General features: G+C 37.9%; 1 protein-coding gene across 4 annotated transcripts in view; it reads right to left on the minus strand.

Annotated features, from left to right (window-relative positions):
- dpy19l3 (dpy-19 like C-mannosyltransferase 3) overlaps positions 1–27,733 on the minus strand; it is a 39,956-nt gene that overhangs the window by 5,234 nt on the left and 6,989 nt on the right. For all 4 annotated transcript variants that reach the window (XM_058782960.1, XM_058782962.1, XM_058782961.1 and 1 more), the window contains 13 exons: positions 27,057–27,178; positions 26,818–26,963; positions 26,178–26,301; positions 24,112–24,246; positions 23,897–24,028; positions 21,051–21,152; positions 20,771–20,844; positions 20,313–20,471; positions 19,586–19,708; positions 19,037–19,148; positions 17,583–17,639; positions 17,156–17,238; positions 2,833–2,965 (listed from right to left, as the gene is read on the minus strand). In XM_058782960.1, coding sequence (XP_058638943.1) covers positions 2,833–2,965; positions 17,156–17,238; positions 17,583–17,639; positions 19,037–19,148; positions 19,586–19,708; positions 20,313–20,471; positions 20,771–20,844; positions 21,051–21,152; positions 23,897–24,028; positions 24,112–24,246; positions 26,178–26,301; positions 26,818–26,963; positions 27,057–27,178 — 1,502 coding nt within the window. The remainder of the gene's footprint in view (positions 1–2,832; positions 2,966–17,155; positions 17,239–17,582; positions 17,640–19,036; positions 19,149–19,585; positions 19,709–20,312; positions 20,472–20,770; positions 20,845–21,050; positions 21,153–23,896; positions 24,029–24,111; positions 24,247–26,177; positions 26,302–26,817; positions 26,964–27,056; positions 27,179–27,733) is intronic.

Genomic DNA, 27,733 nt, shown 5'->3' on the forward strand with positions numbered 1-27,733 from the left:
GTGTCATTTGTATGTGGGATGGGTTCCACATTTCCCACCCCTTTTCCAACCATGACTGTACCCACCACTTTTTGAAAGCCATTAAAAAAATAGGTTGTTGAGCCTATGCACAACACACAGAAAAAGCATCTCCAATTCAGTGGTGAGCCTAGCTTCCGTAAGTATTTTTTCCCATTCATTTTACCCATTAGGATTTTTTAAAATGTCTTCATTAAAGAGTTGTAAACCATGAACCAAACCAACCAGCTATGAGGAGAATCACAACAATCACAAAAATCTCTGAAAATCAGATGAAAAGACAAAAGGTACAAGTAGTAAAATCCCATGAAGCACTGCAAATGACAATTTGAATCAAATTAAATGATGGATAAATATAAAACTATTTACTTAAAAGTATTTTTAGAGAGACTTTACATGTGTTGTATTGTGCTGTAATTTTAGTGATTTATCCAAAATCTCACCTGTTATCCACGAAGAATACAGAATAACTGCATCTAACAAGTTCAATAAATTGTTGAACCCCTATAGTTGCTTTTTTTGAAGCAATGTGAAACAGTTTAAATATGCATTGAATTGATTAAAGTTTTTACTTGACTTTAATATAAACATACACAAGTATTATACACTGTAAAACCTGATAGGTTAAGAATACTCAAAACATTTGAGGAAACTTATTGCCTCAAAACATTTGAGTAAGCAAACTCAATTTTTTTTAAGTTAGTAGAGCTTAAAATTTTTATGACAAGTGAAGTGGGGCGAGGCTAAGAGCAATGGGAGCCAAGCCAAGCCTCATTTCCATGATCCCACCCCACTCATCACAATGATAATTATATACAACTTGCTTCCATAAACAACACAGTCATTCAGATCTTTATAGTTAAGTGCTAATTAGCATCAGCACACTAGCACACGCTAATGTAGTTATCTAAAAGACTCACAACAATTGCATGTAAAAAGTCAAACAACACACAGTATATATAGTCTTTAAGTTTTGCTGTCCATCCTCAACCTAACCACAGGCTCTACTCTTCAACACAACGGTAACACTACAAAACCAACATAAATGTTGTGTTGTTAGGATTTACATAGATTTCTGTTAAGCACTAACTTATGTCTCTCTATGTTAATCTTGTGCAAAAACTCAAAATAACACAATTCCTAAATTTATTTTCCTTGTTGTCTGATGCAAAGCATGCTGGGAACTAGAAAACGCAATCATTTTAAGTTCACCTTACAACAACAACATTTTGAGTTTACAGAACTTATTTTAATTAAGTCCAATGAACTTTCATTATTATTTGAGTGAAATTAACTCATTTCATTTAATTCATTTCACTGTTCGGTTTTACAGTGTAGTATTGGTTACATTATAGTTCTTTATAGCTTAAAGTGTAAGGTAAATGTTCAGTATGCATTTAACTGGGAAACAGCGTAAACATCAAACCGAACTGGTACATGAATTTATATTTTGTTATGATAAAACTCAAATGCAGAGGGAACTTCTTCAAGCCTCCTCATTTTAAAGTCCTCACACACCCTTGCAACTCCTCGGCATGTCTCCATTTGGAGAACCTCTGCTTTAATGTACTGATTTGATGGGTAATTTGGGTCTTTCTGGTTAGATCAATTCTAATCTATTCTCTGAATGAAGGAGGAACAGTAGAGCAGGATTCTGGCCTTCTACCAACTGTTCAGATCCATATTTTCTCCCTCTACTCTCATGAACAAATGAGAGCGTGAACACACCGTCATCTGATCATCAGAAATCCACCTCCACATTCTTCCTCACAAACTCTGCTACAGACAAATGTCCCGTAGTGAGGCCAAAAAGAAAGTTTTTTTTTTGTTTCAGACAGAAATGGAAAAGTAACACACCAACACAATCAGAATTACAGCTCAGACAAGTCAGTGTAAATTACACATTTTAATGAGGATGTTTTTATAGATAAGTGCCAAATATCAGAGCAGTGCTGTGGAGGTTATTTCACTTCATAAAGACACCCACTGATGTGTCAACTTCCAACCACCTCAATGAGAAACCTAATTAAATTAATTATGCTAAAAGTCACACTTCTGCTGATGAGGCCAAGTATATAACACTGCATATGTCATTAAGAAAACCCTTAAAGAGGGTTTATGAACCATTTACTCATGATCTTCTTGATACGGCCCATTTGTAAACTCAACATTAACCCCCGGTTTCACAGACAAGGCTTAAGCCTAGTCCCAGACTAAAGTGTAAATCTAAGCGGTTTCAACTGAAAGAAACTTGCACTGACTGATCTTAAAACATGTCAGTGCCTTTGTTTTGTCTTAAGATGCACACCAGTAATGTTTTTTCTAAGGCATGTTTATAAAAATTACGTAAATGTCCTAATTGAACTATGGACTAATCCTGGTTTAGTCTCTAAGCCCTGTCTATGAAACTGGGCATAAGAGACATCCTAACAGTATCTAAAGAGTTTTCAGTGTTAGTTTCTGACTGTTTTATTGCTGCTTAATTTATTTCAGTTTACATTATAGGGCATGACTGCAAAAGAGAAGATTCAATTCTTTGTTCATACGCTTCTGTTTTATATAATGCAGACCTGGGTTCAGCTCTGAAACAAAACATTATATTTTATGAAAATAATATTCACTAAATAAAATATCTGCATATTTTGTAACTGCTGCTCGTGTCCTCAAAAAACCTTCTCCAGACTAATGTTGTTTGCAGCATTTATTATTGACACCCAATAAAGTCAATTTTTGTCCCAGGAGATCTGGAGGTCCTAGACATATTAAAACTTGGATTGAATTGTGATTCAAGCCAAACCAGCCTGAGTCTCTTACCTGTCTGGTCCTCTCTCTCAGTGCCTGGTCCTCGTAGTGTGGATGGTTTGTCAATACTCTCCCCGTGCACAGCTTAATTCCCGCCAACAGCTGCATGCTGCCTGCAAACACTGCCCGTTTGGGCGTCTTCAATCTGTCAAGGAAAAAACATGAGAGAGCTCTGTTACATACACTTCTCAAGTTTCACTAATATTTCAAGACAGGCGATTGCACAAGGGGGCTGGGTGCGTAGTGGTGGCATTTATGAGAAAAGCTAAACCTGCAGACATTTATTTCAGGTGAAGGTAGAAATGTGAAATGGTTCAGTGAGGAGGGACGCAGTCATTTGTACACTCCCATCACCCATGTCTGAAACGCAGAAGGTTTGAAGTCTACTGCAGGCTTAAAAGGCACTCTGTCTGTCTGGATGAGATCTGTCTCCTGTCATTTTATATATGTGCATGGCATGGAGGAAAGTGCTGAAGCTGTATGTTATTTGAATAGCCTGACGGATGTTTCAGAGACCATCTGTTTATCAAAACATAACCTTTCAAAATCAGCTTCAACATTTTACACAATATTACATTCCTGAGTATTAGTATCTACACCAGAGAGAAGCCTCTGGGAGGAGAAAACACGTTCCATAACTTTTGTTGTTGATGGTATTTTGGGGGCAAATTTTGTATTGGTAAAAGCAGCCAAATGTGCCAGATTCCAGCATGAGCAGACATACCCTCAATCCTTAAAAACCATCACCAAATCTGCACTTAACTGAAGTTGAAAGAAAAAAATATCCAACTAGAGTAATAATTTTTGCTCCCCACAATGTCTTTTACGGAATAAATAATTCCACATCGCTGAAATAAAGAGACATTTAGAAACCAAACAAACATTGAGACTGTTAGGGATCTGTACACTTTACATCATATTAAAAAATAAATAATAATAATAATAATAATAATAACACTGTATTTTATGGTGTCTTGTTACAGTGTAATTTCACAAATAAGTATTTACTAATAGTTACAAAGAAAAAAACTAAACATTAAAAACCTTAATTTATAGGAAATCAAAACATAGTTCACAGTAATATTAATACCTTTAAATGTTTTAATTGTAGGGGCTTTTTTTCCCCCCACAAAAAGCAATTTTGGAACTGTGTTGGGTCGTCACTTGATGTCTGACCCAATGTAATCTGGGTCCCGAAGCAAAACAAGTTAAAACAACCACTGATTAAAAAAGCAGCCTCAGGCACTCAAAACTCCCACCCCATATCTGTTCAATTTGTTTAGGCAATAAAACGACATATTGTCACAGACATCTTGCTTCAAGGTCTGTTTCAGCTCAAGCCGGTAAAGACAAAGTGTCTGTGCTTGTGAAGGTTACAGAGGATATGATGATTTCATCTCTGTCCAGTTTGGAATGAGTTGGATTAAATATTGGATGCATTGAAGAAATGTTTCATTACAGAGGAGCAAGTGTGGTCAGTATGGGTCAACCATGAACGTGGACCTTCACAGGATAACCTTGCTCCAAGTTCAATAACTGCTACACACAGACAAAATCCAAAATTAACTCCACAATGTCCCATATCAGGTACAATAACACACCCTGCTCCATCTCTGGTCAGCTCGAAAAGACGTTAACAAAGGGGACAGACTCACAAACACACTCGCATAGGGTGACTAACAGCTACTTTCAATCTAAAGTTTACTAAAGCAATGAAGCAGCAAAGAAACAAAGAAAAATGGCTCCAATTTCAGTGGGCTCAAAGAATTTGGCATAACCTTCACCTCAAAGTCAAACTTAACGTCTGATCACATATACCTATGAATGCATCTACGGAAAAGATTGAAAAAGACAGAGGTTCTTCCAATAACAGGGTTCAGGAGCAGCCCTTCTGATGCTAGAATGGAAAGTGGACTGGAAAATAAGGAAATATCAGACTACTGTGGAAAAAACTTTAAAGAGAGGGCAGCCCTCAGAGTACAGTACTGTACTGTACTGCTAGATAGACAGGCAGATAGATACCAACATAACATCCAACTGAATTCATTGAAAACATTCTAGTTTTCATCAGCATCTTTATCTTGTCTTCCAGCATAAATGTCTATAGAGATATTTCCAGATCTTGTTTTGTTCTAGTGCACTGTTGCGTTGTCTAAACCCAGAGAGGTTTTGCTTCAAACAAGTGAACTACACTAAAGGCATAGCATTGAAACTGGATACATACACAAAATATGTATTACAGTAAAACTGAAATAGGATGCGTTTCTGATTGGTTTATACGTTTCTGTCGGCTGCATGAACATATAAATCTGTTTTCTCACATCATTAGCTTTAAATATGCAACTTTTGCTTTTCCCCCACATTGTTTTAACCGCTCTAGTTGCTACCTCTCAGCCTTGCAAAAATTTGGCTGTTGTCCACTAATGCAGCATCTAGTCAACAAATTAACGGCTTTATAATGATATGAAAACAAGCGTCAAAACAAACAGCACCAGGTGTCAGTGATTCCGTCTCTAGAGGCCGCTCTGGTACTATATAATGACAGCAGACCTTCAGCTGCCCCAGCAAGAGACACATCCTGGTAAAACTATAAGCATGGACTTTTGGCGATAACTGATTGTTCCAGTAATCAGCTATTGGTGCCGATTAACTGGCAAAACAAATGAATCCTAATGTGCCTAATAAACTTCTGGCAAGACTCCGAAGTAATGTTCTCACAAGCCACTTCTATTACCGGATGACAGATTTTCCACTCAGACTAACTTCTATCAAATATCGTCCAACAACGGTCAACAACAGTAGCACAGATGTCATCAGAGACAAGCTTCCTCTCCCTAACAGACATTTTTCACACTTCTGTGTTCACACAGCAAAAGGCTTCAATAAAATTAAATGAACTTCAGTTTTATCCTTCAATGACAGCGACAGTACAGCAGAATTATTACTGATTTCAAATGCACAATTCATTACCAGTAATGCTTCCAAACAGCCTTAACTTCTATATGATTTCCCATGAATGGCGATAAAAATACAAATAGTTTCCTGCTATTTGACATCCATGACAGCATGTATTTTATGGGTTTGAATGGCGAGTTCACCAAGTTTATTGCTGAAATGTGAAAAAGCTAAATTATTTTGAGTAAAGATTGTAAAGAGTAAACAACAGTGAAGTTTGCATTGCTTTCATGTTCTTCCTAGTGAATATAATATCCATGTAGGATTTAAGAATGGTTTTACATAGAATCTTGATAGCCCAGAGTCTGTCTACTCTACTAAATACTGAATTAAAAATGAGCGTCAACTTCTTTGTACTTGACTTCGCTAAATCCTCTTAGAGTGAACTGAACGTTGTGCAACAGTGACTATGTTAGTAATTTTGCTTATACACATTAGGTTAGTGTTAAGGATGCAAATTAACTGTGTGACTGTTTTTGCATTTACAAGTTAAATGAGAAAAGGTCAGATTTGCAACACTTAGTTCAAGGATATTATGGATTTTTGTTTTGCATTGACAAAACGGAGGGATTTTCTGAGTTACTTCCAGCCCATCTGGTCTTAAATCTACAATAGACTAGTGTAATGTCTATTAACCGAGGAATTTCTGAACAGACTGACCTTTGACCTTGCCAACAGTGCATCATTTTCTGCTTTTGGGGGTCTCTATGTAATTACTCCATATTGACATGGGACTGCACTGGCCTCTACCAGATTTACATTTAATTTCAGATTTATATTCTCTTATGTAAATGTCAGCTTGTGTTAGCCTGCACCCTGCTGACATTATAAAAATTGATTAACATCATTAATATTCCAAAGAGAGGGACACAGAGGGTGGCCTGAGCAACCATATCTCTATAGACGTATGCCTATGCAGTACATCTCCTTAGACAGAAATGCATTTTGAATTTAGTGAACAAAATGAATGGCCTCACATTAGATTGATGTTGATCCACTTTTAGAAATACAGATAAATCAGTGCGTGTTGGGTTGTCGTTGTTTGTTAAGCACTTAATCATTTCAAAGACTGAAATTGATAGCATGGTTGGACATGTCAGTCATGTGCCTTGAGATATCTCAGTGTCATTGGCTTAAATCACTGTCTGTGTACCAGTACTACTGTACAAACTCTCAAGGCCACAATAATGATATACTCAGACATACAGTAACTGTCTAAATTATCACTCATTAAAAATGTCTGGTATCTGCTGTTGATCTGGGTCAGACTGATGAGTTCTCTGGATGATACGTTCTGCACAGTGATAATTTGTCAAATGGCCTGATACTCTGATGGCGGCAAAAATAAATAAATAAAATCAATTAGGTGCTGAATGACATGAAAACAGTCAGTCAACACTTCAAGAGGCAGGCGATGGATAGAAAGGCAGATGAAAGGGTCAATGACAAATAAGAGTGTGAGAAGTACGAGGAAAAAAATATATTTAAATCATATATATATATATATATATATATTTTTTTTTTTTTTTTAAATCTAGCTTAAAATGCTTTTGCCAAATGCTTATAAAATGTAGCCTCTGTATTTATGTTGGTTTTATATAAACCGAAGAATAAATTAAAATATATTTTTGATATATACACACACACGCACACACATACACACCATATACTGTATTAAAACCATTTTATGCATGTATGAAGTGCATTTTTATCATCATGTATTTTTGGAACGGATAAATGGATTCAGACATTGTCATTGACTAAATTCCAGAAAACATAGGAATAAGACGAGAAATGAGAACAAAAAACAAAACAAATGAAGTCTTAAAAGGCAATTCTATCCAAGGTAAACTGTTGTAGGGGAAGAGGAGAACATCTTTTCACAATTACTGTGCGCAGACACACACAAACATGTTCATATCCACCTTATTTTGCAAGCTAGTTTCTTTGAATATGTGAGAATTCTAATTCGTTAGCCGCCATTGGTAAATAACCAGAAGAATAACAAAGTGCAGTAAACAGTAAAACCAGTGTGTTTATAATTACGACAATACATTAAAAAAATAATATAAGAAATAACAGTTTGCAATATCCAGCAGCATAACGACCTATTTTGTACAGCTAAAAATAATTGAAAGCAGATGACTCCAGAAGCCTCGCACATTCAAGTTACAAATGGCCCCACTTGCTCTTACGTTAAAAATAAGGTGGATGGCCTTACTTAAATGTCCTTCGGATGGCAGAGGAGCAGACAATGAGATGCAATGCATCACACACACACAAACAGACTGGCCAGTGTGGAGATAAAGCTAAATCAGGATGGGATCTGTGAGTGCTCTCAAGTTGTGTGGACCTTAATCCTGTGTATCAAAGAGAGAGAGAGAGAGAGAAAGAGAGGAAGGCAGGCAGGCGTCAGGGAGCATCTGACTGAGAGGGGTTCACAGAGTGATGATAGACTGATTGATCGGGCGAGGACTCAACATAAAATGCCAATGATTGATCTGTGCGCAAAAGGAATGAACTCAAGTAAAATGAAAATTCACTCCGCAAGTTTCAGAAGTCACTTAAAAAAGTAATTTGGGACCAGTAAACCAATTTATAACTAAGTCACAGAAATGTTTTTAAAAGAACAGTAATTCAAGCGATTATGTGCCGGAGACTTCTTGTTAGATTTCATAACTGGCAAAAGTGGCAATTTACGCGAATTACAAAATGTACAATTCTCAGTAGTAAAACAAGAAAAATGACAAGTGTGAAATGGTGTCAGCTAACCTTTCATTTGTGTATGAAGTGTGCATATTGGGGTGTTTGTGAATTAGTGATATTCTGCTGGAGTTCAAACAAGGCTAGCATCTGTGAGCATAGCTATTAGCACTGCGTTAGTGAAATATCTCCACTGAGACATCTCCAACAACATCTCCATCGAGACCTCTACAGCAGCAGCAGCAAAAGCCACTAATTTGATCAAATTAAACTGGAAAGAAGAGGAAAGTGGCTAGAGTGACAATTAGAGTGGAAGTGAGAGCGAAGACATTGAAAACACGAAGGAAAGAAAGAAATAAAACCAGAAAACAGCAGGAGGAAAATGCATCTTTGTTCAGATGGAGAACACAAATTATTTGTGCTCGGAGGGGCTGAGAAAGTTTTTCCTTCAGAGAAAACAAAAGACTAATTTATCTTCATTATTTCAAAACAAGGCAACATTCAGAAATAACTCCTTTATGGGGGCTATAACAAAAGAGTGCACAGTAGAAAACTACAAAACAAAAGAGGGAAAATTAATTACATGGCATGGAGACGTTCACAATGATAAGGCTGACTGTGATGACAGAGTCTCAGAACTGCGACAAAGGACTCGCTTCCATCTACGGGACAGATGCGGTTCTAGTGAAAGGCCACTGATCAGTCATGAAGAGAAGACACAAACACATGACACCCTCCCCAAAAGTCTTCTCAGCGGATCTGAAGAGATTGTAGGTTCTAAACTGTTAGTTAGAGATGATGATGGCATTCGCATGGGTGGTTTGTGCTATGAACCAGCCCAGAGGTTCCCAACCCCTTTCTCATGGGACCCGTTTTGTCAAGTCGCATTCTTGCACAACGCTATGGAACAGAATGTACTGTTTTGGACTATTTTTCATTTGACAAAGCATCTGAAAAAGAGCATATGACATGACATAACCAGACATCAGTCAACAAAGTTTACTTGGGTTTTACGCATATTGTTAGGTACAATAAGCTCACACAGGACCTTGCATTTTTGTTCTGGTTCCCACAGACATATACATTGGCTGGACCAATCTGGAATCTATGCTTTTTAATGGTGTTTGAGAATAGGAAACAACATATCAACACATTTGGCAAGCAGTTTTGGGGAATTCAGTATTTCCCTATTCAAGCAGATGCAAGCTGGTCTTGATGCATGTCCAAAACAGCTGCCAGGTGAACTGACTTTCCTTGAACTATCAAATGGAGCATGTTTTGAAAGGTTATGCATTCAGTACACATAAACTAGCATTCACATCAAAACTGAAGTATACTTTGGGCTTTATAGTATGTATAGAATATAGATGGTACAGCCCTCCGTTTGGTTAACGAAAGTTAGCTTTTTCCAGCTAGGAAAGATGTTTTTGTGTTCAATGGCAATTATTTGATTTCAACTATGAGTGAAATCATAATAACATCCCTGGGCTATAAAGCCTCCCCTCCAGCAATCTGTCACTCACATGAGATCACAGCAATTAGCAAAGGACAATGATCCAATCAATTCCAGAAGAACAAATTAAGTCCCACCCTACAATTTATTTATTTTTTTTATTCAAGAAGCCATTTCACTCAGATAAACAGTATCACAATAGAGAAGAAAACATGATCGCAATTTTCATTTCATGGAGACTGTAAGGGGAAAAAAAACAAATCCATCCAAGATGGCAGACAAAACAAGAATTCAGCTTCAAATAATAATAAAATATTCAATTAATTAAAAATGACCATTTAAATGAGTGTTATATATATTTTTTTTATCATTTTATGTGTCAAAATATTGCAACATGCTAAAGTTGGTTCACAACAGTCGGGTTCTAGATTAGGTAATTATATCCCATTCATTTTCTCCATAGTGAAATAGATTTTTCTCAACTCTCATGAGGTCTGAGGCTGTTAAGTGATGGTATATATGCTTCTACTATGCCAAAAGCAAAAAAAGCAGATTTTAAATTGCATACTTATGACCATTGAGATCAATGAGAATGCTAACGAATCGCTTTCTCCAGCTATTACAGACCTCCTTAGAGTCAAGCCTTTTGTGCGCTTCATGTAAGGAGCATTATAATAACACAGAGTCGCTGCCTGTGTACAACATTCCAAATCAATCACTCATGATGATGCTGCCTAGATGGGTAGTAAACAGCAAGGCAGCTCACTAGGTTTTGAAGCAGTACATGTCACTCTAAACAGCTGTCATACAAAACCAGAAAAATCTCAAATGTGGAAAAATTTACTTTCACACTCACTAGAAAATCTAATTCGGTGTCTAATTCTAGTGTGTTGCTTTTAGCTCACGATAAATCAAAAGATTGCTTGACAGGGATACTTTCACAGTTGTAGTTGTTCACCCTCCCTCTTCACATTGTGCCACAGTATGTGGTTTATTATGCAGTAAGTTCCAATCACGGTTAGAGGAGGCTGATACTGCCACTCTCCTCAATACGCTTTTCATGCTCACCCTCCCTTCTAGGCTGGTAATCTACATATAAAACAGTGCAGGCTTTGGCAAGCCAAGCACAGACAGAAGTGTGAAGTGATCCCCGCTTAACTCTTTCATCTGATGGTTAATTAACGTGTGGAAGCGGCTTAATGCCGCAGCGTCAGCCAAGGGAACTCACCCACTAATCCCTGACACAAATCGCATTTTCTTCAAGGAGAGATCACCTGTGTCACTGCAGCCCAAACACCTCGCTCTTTCTCAAACAATCACACATATGAACTTGAATATGAGCAAGCCTTTTTTTCCCTGCAGTGAGAATGGTATCGTTGATGAAACCCTCAGTTTGCCAACCACTGGAGTCTCTCCAGCACCTAATGTCTAATTCATGACGTCCACCTTAAACTGGCCCAGTTCCAAACACAAGTACCTTCTGCCTTACAGCTGCAAATCTCATCCAATGAATAGAGTATTCACTACAGTGTTTTATTTATATCCTTCACAGTATTTAATGGAGTGAAAGAAAGAGCAAGAGGAAAGACATTTTATATTAGTCTGATCAAGAATTTGGCAATTTTATGGACGTTAAGTGCCGGTTTTACTTTTCAGCTCCCACGAAATGAAGTATATTGTGATTTCTATGGTGCCGAATGCTAGATCTTGTTTCCCAGCATGCACGGTATCATGAATAAATTATGCAAAGCAATGCCTCAATGTTTTTGTTTTTACCATTTACCACATTATGTGCATGATGCTGTGTTTGTAATTTTCTTGGAGTTGTGTGTTAAGGTGTTATAAAGACATCATTTCTTTAAGTGTCATGTTTTGTGTGAGAAACGTTAAAGGAATAGTTCAAAATGAGTCTAAAAAATAAACATGTTGTAGGATCAGAACGAGTCAGACAAAACTAAGATTCGATCAGAACATTGAAACGTGAGGAGCCGAAATTCCTGAGAGGCGCCAAGAAAACAGGACAACGTCGTAAATCAGATTCCTAGCTTCACCTCTAGAGCAAGCCTAACCAACAAGCCTCTTCCAGAACAGTTTGCAACATTAAGACAAAAGAACACTTATTGATAAGTCCAACGCAGGAAGGAGATCGTCAAATTTGGGGTAAATAATCAAGATTAATGGTCAAAGAGATGGCCATCACATGTGTTCCACGAGAGAAATCACAAGCTTCTTTAGATTGACTTTTCCCCCACACATAGAAGACAAAGAACCAGACTGAAATTCCTCTGTCCAAAGAACATGTGTTTTGGTCTCCACAGAACTACACAGAGACTTTCTTTTTCATATGCACGTAAAATCATCCTAAAAGGACATTGCTAGGCATAACACTATATTATGTATGTAACCCACACATTAAACTATCATGTTTTAAGCACATATTATGTATGTCTTTTTAATAACTATTGAACGATTTTAAGGGTTATTTGTGTTTGGTATGTATGAGTTTGACAATTCTAGCTTGAAACGTTTCTTCCAACTGATTCTTTGTCAAATGTATCATATTCTGGTTATAGAAATCACATCCAAAAGTATACTTTGCAAGAGTGTGTAAAATTCGGACCATGTGACTGATAACATGCTGATTTATGATGGAAGGAACAACCCTAGCTAAGATAATAGCCTATCTAATTGGTCAAGACACCAGATGGGATGTGTCCAAAAGCCGAGTTTAAAAACTCAGGACACCATCAAACCTGCCCTTCTCCCTTCTCGCCCTTCTCGCCACCGCATTTTGACGCTGTTTTAGCGCTCTTTGAGCGTGCTCTGGCCTACAGGCCAGTTGCTACTTAACACCACGATGAGAAGAAAAACCACCTAGTCTCGTTACATTCTTTCTTTTATTTTATTTTATTTTCCGTTACGAGTTTCGTGTTCTCAGTTTAAGTTTTGCTGCCACGCCTTGTCTCCGAGTTCAACTCGAGCCTGTGACCGCCTCAAAACTTTAACCAGACCAACTCCGCATCCTCAGCCAACGCCAAAGACATCCCTTCAACGACTGCTGAACTTCCAGCCAATCACCAACTCGGGAAACCCCTTTTCCTGCAACAACGATGACGACAAAAGGGAATCCCTGTAACACAAAGGCAACACAAGCAAGTACCTCCAGGTCTAACTGAACTGGCGCATTTAATATAAATTTTAGCCTCATTGAGAAAATCAATGCGAGGGTTAATTACGTGATTGTTCAGGGTTGTTCAGGTCTGTGCAATAGCCCATATTGCTGTAAACTTGGGATATCACATTTTCATTCTCTAAACTCCTCCTTTCTCTCTTTCTGCAACGTGTGAATGTGTGACTGCTTGTGTTCATGTGTTAGATTAGTTTATGTCTTAGGTTTATATAAATAAAGTCGTATTTATATTTAAAGAGAAGTATCTTGTGTTTTGTGCTTACAAGTTAATGTCTTAATCTGCCGCTCTTGTTACTGTGCTTATTAATAGTGTTTTCACTATATTTTGGATTTTAATATCCAGTGCAGAGTTGATGTTATACGGCTCGTTCAGTGAATCTGTTCAAATTCCCTATAAAATCATAAATGATTCCCTTTGAGCTAAATTAAATTATTTATGTATCAAACCCTACAATGTGCTTACTCACTCTCAGACCATCCAAGATGTAGATGAGCTTGTTTCTTCATCAGAACAAATTTGTAAGAATTTAGCATTATATCACATGCACACCACTGGATCCTCTGTACTGAATGGGTGCCGTCAGAATGAGAGTTCAAAGAGCTGTTAAAAACATCGCAACAATCTAAAAGTAATCCACACGACTCCAGGTTATCACTTAATGACTTTGAAGGGAAAAGCTGTGTGGTTGTAAATAACAAATCCATTAATGAAGGATAATTCAATCCATTAATGAAGGTTAATTCATTTTAGCTTTAAGGCACCACTTCTGGACAAAATACGCGTCTATAATCAGTAATAACATTTACTCCAACGAAAAGTCCATTCCCCATTCACATCAAAAACCACAATATATACACACACACACACACACACACACACACACACACACACACACACACACACACACACATATATATATATATATATATATATATATATATATATATATACAGTGGGTACGGAAAGTATTCAGACCCCCTTAAATGTTTCACTCTTTGTTATATTGCAGCCATTTGCTGAAATCATTTAAGTTCATTTTTTTTTTCCTCATTAATGTACACACAGCACCCCATATTGACAGAAAAACACAATTGTTGACATTTTTGCAGATTTATTAAAAAAGAAAAACTGAAATATCACATGGTCCTAAGTATTCATGACCCTTTGCTGTAACACTCGTATTTAACTCAGGTGCTGTCCATTTCTTCTGATCATCCTTGAGATGGTTCTACACCCTCATTTGAGTCCAGCTGTGTTTGATTATGCTGATTGGACTTGATTAGGAAAGCCACACACCTGTCTATATAAGACCTTACAGCTCACAGTGCATGTCAGAGCAAATGAGAATCATGAGGTCAAAGGAACTGCCTGAAGAGCTCAGAGACAGAATTGTGGAAAGGCACAGATCTGGCCAAGGTTACAAAAAAACTTCTGCTGCACTTAAGGTTCCTAAGAGCACAGTGGCCTCCATAATCCTTAAATGAAAGACGTTTGGGACGACCAGAACCCTTCCTAGAGCTGGCCGTCCGGCCAAACTGAGCTATCGGGGGAGAAGAGCCTTGGTGAGAGAGGTAAAGAAGAACCCAAAGATCACTGTGGCTGAGCTCCAGAGATGCAGTCGGGAGATGGGAGAAAGTTGTAGAAAGTCAACCATCACTGCAGCCATACTGAGCAAAGGGTCTGAATACTTAGGACCATGTGATATTTCAGTTTTTCTTTTTTAACAAGTCTGCAAAAATGTCAACAATTCTGTGTTTTTCTGTCAATATGGGGTGCTGTGTGTACATTAATGAGGAAAAAAAATTAACTTAAATGATTTTAGCAAATGGCTGCAATATAACAAAGAGTGAAAAATTGAAGGGGGTCTGAATACATATACATATACACACACACACACACACACACACACACACACACACACATATATAAATAAAAAAAAACAAGAAAGTAGAAAAGATAATCCAATCAAGCAAATGAGATTTATTTGCCATTTATTATTCAGGAAAATGATTCAATATAACATGTGAGTGGCTAAAGTATGTGAATCTCTAGGATTAGCAGTGAATTTGAAGGTGAAATCAGAGTCCATCTGTTCAGAGTTGTTTTCAATCAATGGGTGTCAGTGCGTGCCCTGCTTTATTTAGAGAACAGGGATCTATCAAAGTTTGATCATGTTTGTGGAAGCGTGTCATGGCACAAACAATGGAGATCTCGGAAGACCTCAGAAAAAGAGTTGCTGTTGCTCATCAGGCTGGAAAAGGTTACAAAACCATCTCTAAAGAGTTTGGACCTCACCAATCCAGTCAGACACATTGTGTACAAATAGAGGAAATTCTGGACCAATGTTACACTCCCCAGGAGTTCGTTGACCAACAAAGATCATTCTAAAAGCAAGACGTGTAATAGTCTGCAAGGTTGCAAAGGAACCCAGGGTAATCCAGGGTCGTCCATCATCAGGAGAACACTGAACAACCATGGTTGCAAGGAGAAAGCCACTGCTCTCCAAAAAGAACATTGCTGCCCATCTGCAGTTTACTAAAGATCATTTGGACAAACCGGAGGACTGTTGAAGAAATATTTTGTGGACGGATGAGAGCAAAATAGAACTTTTTGGTTTAAATGAGAAGCGTTATGCTAGGAGGGAAGAAAATACTGCATTCCAGCATTAAGAAACTTATCCCATCTATGAAACATGTGGTGGTAGTATCATGGTTTGGGCCTTTTGGAAAATGTCAGGATATCTATCTATGAACTGATTCTCAAGAGAAAGTGGGTCATGCAGCAAGACAACAACCCCAAGCACACAAGTTGTTTTACCAAAGCACAGTTAAAGAAGAACAAAGTTAATGTTTTGGAATGGCCGAGACAAAGTCCGGACCTTAATCCAATTGAAATGTTGTAGAAGCACCTGAAGCAAGCAGTTCATAGAAGGAAACCCGCTAACAACACAGTTGATGAGTTGAAGCGGCTAAAATTCCTACAAGATGTTGTGCAGGACTGATCAGCAGTTACAAGAAATGTTACCTGCAGTTATTGCTGCAAAAGGGGGTCATACCAGATACTGAAAGCAAAGATTCACATACTTTTATCACAGATATCTAACACTGGATCATTATTCTCAATAAATAAATGACAAAAAATATATTGTTGTCTCATTTGTTTGATTGGATTCTCTTTGTCTACTTTCAGGACTTGCGTGAAAATCTGATTATGTTCTGGGTCATATTTATGCGGCAATATACAGTAGAACATTCTAAAGGGTTCACAAACTTTTGAGCAGAACTGTATATATATATATTTCTCTCCTGATTCAAAGAAGTCAGCTTTTTCACTGGAGAAAGCAATATTGAGCTTCACAAGATGTTAATTGATAGACCGAAGTCATGTCGATTACTTGTGGATTATTGTGATACTTTCATCAGCTATTTAAACTTTCATTTTAACGGCACCCATTCACTGCACAGGATCCATTGGTGAGAGATGTAATGCTAAATTTCTCGAAATATGTTCTGATAAAGAAACAAACTCATCTACATCTTGGATGGCCTGAGGGCGAGTACATTTTCAGCTATTTTTCATTTTTGGATGAACTATTCTGTTAAAAACCGTGTATGCCAGACTGATTCGTTAGTATGTGTTTGTAGCACTTATTATAAAATGCTGCTAGCGGGAGCATCTTCTCATTTATACTAATTATTCTGTGAGCGGCCCCAAAAACAAAAGACTCAACTCAACTCCACCACAGTCCATACAGCGTATAGCTAAATAAAAACAGATTGCATGATGATAAGGATGGATTACTGCAAAAGAAGTTTGGCATGCAGAAGCGAGGGACTTCGACACTTCTAAAAAAAAAATAACTAAGTAAATTAAAAATTCATATAATATTAATCTCACGCTTTTATCGATGCCTATGAGTACCCTTCATAGTGCCATCGGTGGCTTGCGTGCCTAAGGTTGCGGACCTCTGGTCTGATCATTGTCTGCGGGTGTTTGCTTGTAGCGTGTAAGAGGAAGATTACAGATGCTTTACCTGATCCACTCCATTAGCTCCACAGTGTCTGGGTCATAAAACTCTCTCAGCTCAGAAATCTCCTCCATCAGTCTGGGCCAGAACTGTCAACAGAAAGACAGCGACTGAGATGGAGGGAGAGTGTGAGACTGCTGTAATGGGAATGACTCACAATAATCAATGATCAACAAAGCAGACCAACTATCATCCAAATACACAAACATACACAATTCATATCTGATTGCTCATTCCCACTGCTGTGTTAACAGAGAGAGAGAAAAAATAGCATTGTGGAATCAGAACTATCCTAAATAACACACACAGTGTGATACAAATTCCATTTGAGTGCACTAGGATTCCAGCATAACTGTTTATGGTGTACAGCCACCCAGGCAGCTTAGCAATATATGCAAATAGATACATGACAGCATACGTGAAAATGTCTTACCTTGTAATAAAGAAACGCCAGTATTACAATAGGAACAGAGTACCTGATCAGTCTCATCTGTGGAAACAGATTAATAACATAAATGGATAAATAACCATGTAAATGGGAAGAAACAGGATGTAATTGTGTAGGATCAAGGGCTGTAACTACATTGCCACCTAGTGGGGAAATGAAACGCTCAGCTGTGTGCACATGGGCACATTTATGCAGAAGAAAGAAAACCAGGCCTCACTGAAATTCAATACGAGTTCATAACATTGAGCATTATAGCTTCAAAATTACACTTTTATATAGTGATATGTGATAACCATCTGTTGTGGGCTTCTATACGTACTGAATTCTATTATTAAACCTGTGTTTTTTGCAATTGCATGCATTGAGTAGTTGGGAGAGCAGGGTAAACTGGGTAAACTCTTATTATATCCTTAATCTACCAAACCAGTTTATGTTACATTAACATATAAAAGTGCATGAGAAAAATAATCAGTACATTTTTAACATTACAAACAAAAATGTCAAAAAAGAAAAAAAAAACAAAAAAACATTGCATATATTTTCGCTTATGTTGGTGAATTGGCAACATAGTCATGTAATAGTTGCCAGGAGGTAAAGTGTGTCAGATGCTTTGGGGTAAGAGAAAGTGGTGAGCTTTGTTTTCAGCCAATGCAAGAAATATTACTAGAAAATGTTGAAAACTGCTGCACTACATTAAACTTTTTTATGAAAATATGTTTTGATTTATGAAAACTTTTTTTCATGAAAATGTGAATAATATGCAGGGAGACAGGACTTGGAATTGGACTGTGCATTAGTAAGCGACTTTTATATGAAATGTAAATTATTCATGTGTTCCTCTCACATTACACAACATACCCCTAACATGAGAAAACATTGTTTTTCATTAGACAGTCATATTTCTACATAATATATATCCTGAAATATGTTACTTCATATTACTTCTCTCATTTCTCCTTTTCTATAGCTCAGACCTTTCTCCTCTACATTGTGTTTATGTGTGCATTCAAAGGTTTTGGATAAGACTTTTTTTTTTTTTTCGTTAGAAAAACCTTTATTCAGCAAGTACACATTAAGTGACAGTACAGACATTTCTATTACAAAATATTTACGTTTTAAATAAATGCAATAGAACTTTCTACTCAAAGAAGTATTATTGATAATTATGAGAAATTTTACTTGAGCATCAAATCAGCATATTAGAATGAATTCTGAAGGATCATGTGACACTGTTGTAATGGCTGCCATCACAGAAATAAATTACGTAAGATATATTAAAATAGAGAAGTTATTTTAAATTGTAATAATATTTCATTGCTGTTTTTACTGAAATTTCCCAAACTTTTGAACGCTATTGACAATATCTCATTTACAATGTGCGTGTCTGCTAAATTACTAAATGTAAATGTGTGTTTGTGTGACAGATCTCAGTCGCTCACCATGGTTTTAGTGTTGCAGTGAAGGACCCTCAGATACAACGACCACACCTCCTTACCACACACCCCAAAGGCAGCGAAAGCACACATGTGGCCAGTCCACAAATATTTCATCCTGCCAGCAGCAAAGATAGAAATCTATTGGTGCTTCCTATTTTATCATAAAGCTCAGACAACACACTGCAAACATGAAAGACTCGAACAGCATTCATTTTCAACTCTATTACTATTCTGACACCAAACTAAACTTTATGAAACTATATCGCAATGTTCTACCATAATTTATTCATCATTAAAATCTCGAATGAACCGTCAACTTGGGATACGGACTAATAAGATGAAGAAGATCACAAATCAGAAGCGGTGTGGAGGACAGGAAATGAAACTGGAAGCAGAAAAGGGGTTGAAATTGAGATGCACCATAGCGGCAGCAGCAGGGAATGAAATTACAGACGGTAGAGTGAGGAAAATACAGAAGGAAAATATTTGCATGGAGGGAACGAGATACGTGGTATGAAAGCAACAAAACTTTCCAATTTACAACTTGTTTACCTCATAGTGGAAAAGGCGAGCAAGCCAAAGAAGACGGTGTGCAAGAGATTGTAAGCGACGTCCGGACGCATCCTAAAGGTACTGTCCTCTTTCTCCCTGCTCGCTTGGCCTGACCCATTCGTGCTGGGATGAAGAATTAAGAATCAAACAAGAGGGGAAAAAATAAAGAACAATTCCACACATTAAAACATAATATCAGCTGTATTATTCAGAGTTCAAGCGTGTGTGTTTTTTATTTTTTTCTTGAAGTATAGAAGGGTTAACAGCCTATCTGATTAGTGTGTGTGTGTGTGTGTGTGTGTGTGGTGCAAAGCCTCTGGGTGTTTATAGGCTCCTGTGATTCTGATAAGAAAAGAGAACAAAAAAAGGGGCCGCAGCAGCCCTTAAAGCAACAGCAAATCTGGTTTGAACTGAACATAATAACACACATTTAAAAGCCCTAATGGAAAAAATACATCTAGTGTCCAATTATTGTGTAGCACATCTAATAAAGACTAATAACTCTAATTATAAATTAGCATTATGACCTGTGGAGGACAAGGTGGTTATGAAGCTATAATCACTGCTCTGTTGGTCATTTTTCAGCCTATTTTTGTGCTCTAATTAGAAAAACGAACATTATGAGAATATTTAAATTCCCTGATACACGTCTCGTTAACGCGTAGCATACGGTATGGTAGTGCGCCTGAGCATTTCCTACAGAAAGGAAGTAGCGTGGTAGTTTTACCTGAGATTAGAGAGCGCCACCAGCAGCAGCAAGATGAAAAGCACACTGAGGGTGCACAGATACGGATAGAGCAGCACTGTGCCAGCCAACCGCTCAAATGTATCCAATGGCAACAAGCCAAAAGCCTCTTCGCACAGATAGAGACTGGCATCAAAGTCTCTGAAAGAAAGAGGCAGGGAGGGAGTGCAGGCGGCAGGATATATATTATACAGATTATTGGGAGCAGCAATTCATCTGATCAACTGAAATGGCTTCATAAATATCTAGTGGATGAGCAGATTATATTGTGTGCCAGATGTTATTTTTCCACAGGAGCTGGACGCATTTAATCACAGCGGATTAATGGCTCGCTCTAGTCTTCGAGCAGATCTCACTTCTGAATAAGACACCACGATATGGCATTTGACTGATGATAAAAGGCTTAGATGTAGCACCACGAGAGATGACCAAAGACTTACCTCGTTCCCCCGAAGCCAAACTTGGCCTTTATGAACTTAAAGATGTGCTCGTCGGATTTCAGCTGGAGTATTTTCTGTCAATTAAAATGGAGAGAGTGAAGGGTGAAATCACTCATGTAAGTGTCTCATGAGATCGGGATGTGGGTTTTTATGAGAGTGAGATATGAAGAGAGACAATGAGAGTGAAAGCAAAGCTAGTGTCTCAGGAGGAGATGGTAGAGAAGCTCTATTTTATCATTAATGACAGGGCGGATGATGTAGAACACGATTCATAGCTCACCTTGGCTGAATAATTGATGGTGAAAGTTAATGTGAGGACTAGGAGTGTGTGAAGAGCCAGTTTTCCTACTCGTATGACAAAGCCGCCTGTCTTTAGTCCCGTCTGAAAGCCACACATGCACACAGCAGGCATTAATAAATAAACTGCAACTATATTCTTAGCTTCAGTTTTCAATCAAAATAGAACTGGGTGTTAGGGAACACTGATAAGGCTCGGGCACGAAAACAAAAGTGATGAAGTGCCTCATGTAAACAATTTTTAGTCAAAAATGGATGGGATGCGTGTTCAGGAAATGTCTTGTAATTGCTTTCAGTTCATAGTGATAAGAGTGCCTACTATATTTAGACATTGCCATCACATGTAACTGACCTAGTGCATCATTTATTTAGTTGCACTAATTCATTATACAAGAAATATCAAACATGAGCATATGGGATTATTAGGAGAAATGACATCAGTGAGCCTGTTAAAAAAAAAAAACAGTTGTTTTTTGTTGTTGTTGTTTGTTGGTTGGTTGGTTCTGGAAAAAAAACTGCTTTACATGTCTTTTTTTTTTTTCTCATCCCACCAAAAAAATTAACCAATTTGAAAACAGATCTGTCTGTGTTTCTTTTACATGGGTAACAAATGTCATTTAATGAAAAAACTATATTAAATAATTAAATATACTTCACCTAGTTCAATAAAAAACTAAGCAAGGTTGTAACTACATGCTACACCTTTTCAAAAAAAAAAAAAAAAAATGCAATGAGCTACTGTACAAACATTTTAAAACTGATAAAACTGAACTGCCTAAATAGTGCTTTGGATTATTTTTGATTGGTTTATTTGTTAAATCCTGTTATACAGCTCATATACAGTGAGGAAAATAAGTATTTGAACACCCTGCTATTTTGCAAGTTCTCCCACTTAGAAATCATGGAGGGGTCTGAAATTGTCATCGTAGGTGCATGTCCACTGTGAGAGACATAATCTAAAAAAAAAATCCAGAAATCACAATGTATGATTTTTTAACTATTTATTTGTATGATACAGCTGCAAATAAGTATTTGAACACCTGAGAAAATCAATGTTAATATTTGGTACAGTAGCCTTTGTTTGCAATTACAGAGGTCAAAGCGTTTCCTGTAGTTTTCACCAGGTTTGCACACACTGCAGGAGGGATTTTGGCCCTCCTCCACACAGATCTTCTCTAGATCAGTCAGGTTTCTGGCCTGTCGCTGAGAAACAAGGAGTTTGAGCTCCCTCAAAGATTCTCTATTGGGTTTAGGTCTGGAGACTGGCTAGGCCACGCCAGAACCTTGATATGCTTCTTACAGAGCCACTCCTTGGTTATCCTGGCTGTGTGCTTGGTCATTGTCATGTTGGAAGACCCAGCCTCGACCCATCTTCAATGCTCTAACTGAGGGAAGGAGGTTGTTCCCCAAAATCTCGCAATACATGGCCCCGGTCATCCTCTCCTTAATACAGTGCAGTCGCCCTGTCCCATGTGCAGAAAAACACCCCCAAAGCATGATGCTACCACCCCATGCTTCACAGTAGGGATGGTGTTCTTGGGATGGTACTCATCATTCTTCTTCCTCCAAACACGTTTAGTGGAATTATGACCAAAAGTTCTATTTTGGTCTCATCTGACCACATGACTTTCTCCCATGACTCCTCTGGATCATCCAAATGGTCATTGGCAAACTTAAGTCGGGCCTGGACATGTGCTGGTTTAAGCAGGGGAACCTTCCGTGCCATGCATGATTTCAAACCATGACGTCTTAGTGTATTACCAACAGTAACCTTGGAAGCGGTGGTCCCAGCTCTTTTCAGGTCATTGACCAGCTCCTCCCGTGTAGTTCTGGGCTGATTTCTCACCTTTCTTAGGATCATTGAGACCCCACGAGGTGAGATCTTGCATGGAGCCCCAGTCCGAGGAGATTGACAGTCATGTTTAGCTTCTTCCATTTTCTAATGATTGCTCCAACAGTGGACCTTTTTCACCAAGCTGCTTGGCAATTTCCCGTAGCCCTTTCCAGCCTTGTGGAGGTGTACAATTTTGTCTCTAGTGTCTTTGGACAGCTCTTTGGTCTTAGCCATGTTAGTAGTTGGATTCTTACTGATTGTATGGCGTGGACAGGTGTCTTTATGCAGCTAACGACCTCAAACAGGTGCATCTAATTTAGGATAATAAATGGAGTGGAGGTGGACATTTTAAAGGCAGACTAACAGGTCTTTGAGGGTCAGAATTCTAGCTGATAGACAGGTGTTCAAATACTTATTTGCAGCTGTATCATACAAATAAATAGTTAAAAAATCATACATTGTGATTTCTGGATTTTTTTTTTTAGATTATGTCTCTCACAGTGGACATGCACCTACGATGACAATTTCAGACCCCTCCATGATTTCTAAGTGGGAGAACTTGCAAAATAGCAGGGTGTTCAAATACTTCTTTTCCTCACTGTACATATACAGCTCATCACTGAGATCATCTGGAAAGCATTGTGTTTACTTTAATCAGATTTGTGTACAAACATTTGATCATAATCTTTAAGGAGCATGTTAACATATTCAGTACAATCTAAATCATAAACCTTACAAGGAGATCTGCTTAATGTCATTCTAAGATCTGACAAAACACTTTAGAGACTGGAGTATTGCAGACGAGCACATGCTAAAAAAAAAATAAATAAAAAAAATCATCACACACCCTGGATCAAAAAACGCACATTGAATAGATAAATACATATGGTGTCTTAGATTGCAACATGTATGTTCTTAAAAAAAAAAAACAGGTTTTATGCTCTTACCTTCCCAATTTAAATCATTTTTATTTGTGTACTGAGATGTACACTGACCTGGAAGTGTTTGATGAAGAGGGCAGACACAATGAAGCTGAGCACCAGAGAGCCCAGAATCATAGAATTGCAGAACTGCAGTAACCACACTAATAACAGACTCGATACCTGGATCAGGTACAGAGAAACCACCTACAGGGAGAAAGAAATGAATATCCAACCTCAGATGAACTTCAAAAGGTGGAAAGTCTCTAAAATGTGTCTTTGAGTGTTACCTGTTCCGCTGTGAGGAAGTCCAGGCAATCCAGAGTAAAGATTATAAGGGACTGCACCAGCAGGACAAACTGATTGAATTGCCATGTCAAACAGAAGCAGAAAGTGGAGACGAACACCAGCCACAGCACCACCCTCTGTGGTAGAGAGCACATGAACGCAAAACAATGTTCAATTCTAATCACCAAACATACAAAAACCTTGTTCTTTCTTCAGAGCTCATACAATGAGAATTTTCCTAGTGATATACCATATGTCAGGAAAGCAATTAAGAGTCTGTGCTGAGAGAACATACTGCGAGAGAACAAATATGTGCTCGGCACAGTAAATATTTCACACATACACTTGCAATTGCTAACCTCCATTTCATATTTCATAAAACTATTTCACAATAGCAGCAAGCAGTCAGACATATTTGTCACAACTTACTGTCTCGTATTTTCTCAGTTCTTCTAGTTTTTCATTATTTGCCATTTTTCATTCATTTGCCTAATGAGTCAGCAAAACTGACTGACTTTTTTGACTGGATTACATTTATTTAAAGCTGAAGTTTGTAATTTTTCTGACTCGTTCTCATTCTAATATGGAAATAATGCAATGCAAGCCATTATTTTCCTGAAAATTGAAAACACTGTGGCTCTGTGGTGCTATCACAACGGTCCTGTCCCAAATGGCACCCTAAGCCCTCACAGTCTTCCTCAGAGCTCATACTTTTGTGATGCAATGCTGATTTGACTGTTGGGTAGAAGTCTGCAGTGGAGCTCGCCTTAGACACCCTACAGTTTTTGTGAACATGAGTAAATGGTGGCCACTGTGAGTCTGCAAGAATACAAGTGCACATAGTGTGCCATTTGGGACAAGGCCAACATTTCACTGTTTGAGCATCCCAACCAGCTTAACACAGCAATACTGTTTTAACCAATAGTTTGAATTTGGGGCAGGGTTATCCGTTTATCCAAATAATTGAAGGCAGAGGGAGTGTTCAGAAATGTATTTTTCCATTTCCGTTTGGTGAAACTGGTGGCACATTTTCTGATCTAGCTCATGTCATCTGGTGGCAGTAGTTCTCAAGTCAACAGTACGCTGATACTGAGACAACAGTTTTTGAGAGACAAATTCAACAAATGGTTGCAACATTTCCCAAGTCACCATTACACTAGCTGAACTGAGAACAGTCTCGGACTTGGACATGTCTGCACTGCAGATAACTAATGAGTGAGCTTCTGATATTGGCTCCTCAAATCTGGCCCACGAGATCCACTTTCCTGCAGAGTTTAGCTGTAACCCTAATCAAACACACCTGAACATGCTAATCAATGTCTTCAGGATCATTAGAAAATCACAGACAGGTGAGTTTGATCAGGGTTGGAGCTAAACTCTGCAGTGGATTGGACCTCCAGGGTAAGATCTGAGGAACCCTGTTATAGACCATAGTCAGGGTAGTGGCATATTTAATTTTTGATATAAATTAAAATAAAGCCATGATGGCTAGAAGTATAATGTGTTCAATGGATTGTACTGTTGTTTAACAACATGCAAATTGTTCAACTGATTGTTTAAAAAAAAAAAAAAAAAAAACTCTCCATAGACAAAACTTCATAAAACCGTTTTAAAAGTTGTGAAAAGTACAGAATTTAGGACCTTTATAGAGCATGTGCCATTGTAAAGACTATAAATGTCTAACCTAAGGTCTATAAGCATGCGTGAACCAAGGACTTGAATGAGGGGGTAAGTTTTTTTTTTTTTTTAAAGAAATGCATAGTACAAGTTATATTAAACAACAACTTATTATAACATGTACAAACTGTTCAGTCAAGACATGAAAATAATTTCACTACTGAGTATTATGTATGCAGTGTTGAAGCATGTATTTTCACCCGCCGGGATGACAGCATTACATATTAGTGATAATTAATTGTGACAATGTAAAAGAAATGTTGAATATTTTTTGAACTGGTTCAATATCAGAAAGAACTGGTTTGCGGAAAAGTATCAGACTTTTCCTCACCAATCTGAATCTTAAATAGTAACGGAATAGACATCCAAATTGATCAGGATGTAAGATTACCTGGTGAATAGGTTTTAGCTGTGGCCTTAAGTAGCAGGTTATGGCAGCCACCTGAAGAGCAAAGAATGGTATTGACCAGTTTTCCCTTAGAGAGATGGTAAACTCCACGCGTGTGGTGTCCACTCTGCGCACAAATCAAGCATGCAATCAAACACAGAAAACACAAGCTTAAGCTGTCAGAAAATAAAACATAAAGAGTTGTAAAAGTGCAATTTTTCAATGCTACAGTATTTTCAACAACGCAGGAACAACTATAAATAAGCCATTCACAAGTTGATTTCCTGCAATGTGTAAACTTTGTTCTGCAATCAAAACATTGTGCTGCTTGATTGAACTTCCCAATCAGCTCAACAAATAGTCTGGTGTGGGAATCTATTGTTTCTTAAATATTAATACTGCTCCAGGGGGAACGTCCTATCAGGTGGCCTGTGCCTGTGGTATTGAATAAAAACAGTCCTAAATGACAAATTTCATTTCAGTGCTGTCCTTGAGAGCTTCGATTCACATTTTAGAGAAACATATTGGCTTTGACACTTACCTGAATTACGATGCACACTGCATCATAATAAGCATTTATTTACACCAGATGGACTGCAAGGGTGAGTTTTGTGTGTATGAGAGACTGATTGTGCACACACACCTGTTGAGAATGTACCAGACTCCACTGAGGGCTCCAGCTAGCCAGGAGTCACTGAGTAACCAACTAGTGATAAAGAGGGCGATGACATACACTGTCTGCAAAGCAAACACTGTGTAGATGTAGAAATAAATTGGCTCCAAGTAGGTCTGCAAAACAAACAGACACACACATACATTCAGGATGGGAAAAGCCCAAGAGAATCTATGCATTTTACAAAGAAAACAGAAGTGATTGAACACCTGGATGGGAAGTATTTTGTACAAAATGCTAAGGAACACTTCTTGGTAGATATTCATACGCTGTAGGATGTTTATTGTTCTCTTTGATTCAGTAGTGTTGTCATGAATAAGCTCATAAAGACCTGTGAACACAAGAACACAAACTCGGTAAATATACAAAAAGCCAAATAGACTTTGGGCCAGGTTTACTAAACAGGGCAAATTAGCAAGAGAGCGCAATTCCAAAACAGCGCAGATGGGCATGGAAATTTCTGCGGTGATTTACTGACAACACGCAAATTAAAGAACGCAGACGCAACATCTTATTTACATATCGACCAATGCAATATACCACACGCATCACAAATTAGCGTAGTTGCAAATAAGCAGAGTCAATGCTCATCAGGTGCGGGTGGTCCACTTACGACACAGGTGCAAAATAGTTTAAGACATGCTTTTTTGGGCCGTTAAATAATTTGACGAGCGCAAACGTTAGTAAATCGCATTGTGTGATTCAGTTTAATACTCCCATCAGTTTTGCGCCTGAAAGGAAAACTCCTACAAATGTATATTCAATAAGGTCAGGTGCAAAAATAACTGTATCCACGCCTTTTCAACGCTAATTCTTCACTGTGCGTCTTTAGTAAATCCTGACAGTACTATTTTAACGCCAAAAGACAGTCTGCACTGGTGCTAGC

Source organism: Onychostoma macrolepis, chromosome 07, assembly GCF_012432095.1.
Source record: "Onychostoma macrolepis isolate SWU-2019 chromosome 07, ASM1243209v1, whole genome shotgun sequence".
In the NCBI taxonomy this organism is placed as follows: domain Eukaryota; kingdom Metazoa; phylum Chordata; class Actinopteri; order Cypriniformes; family Cyprinidae; genus Onychostoma; species Onychostoma macrolepis.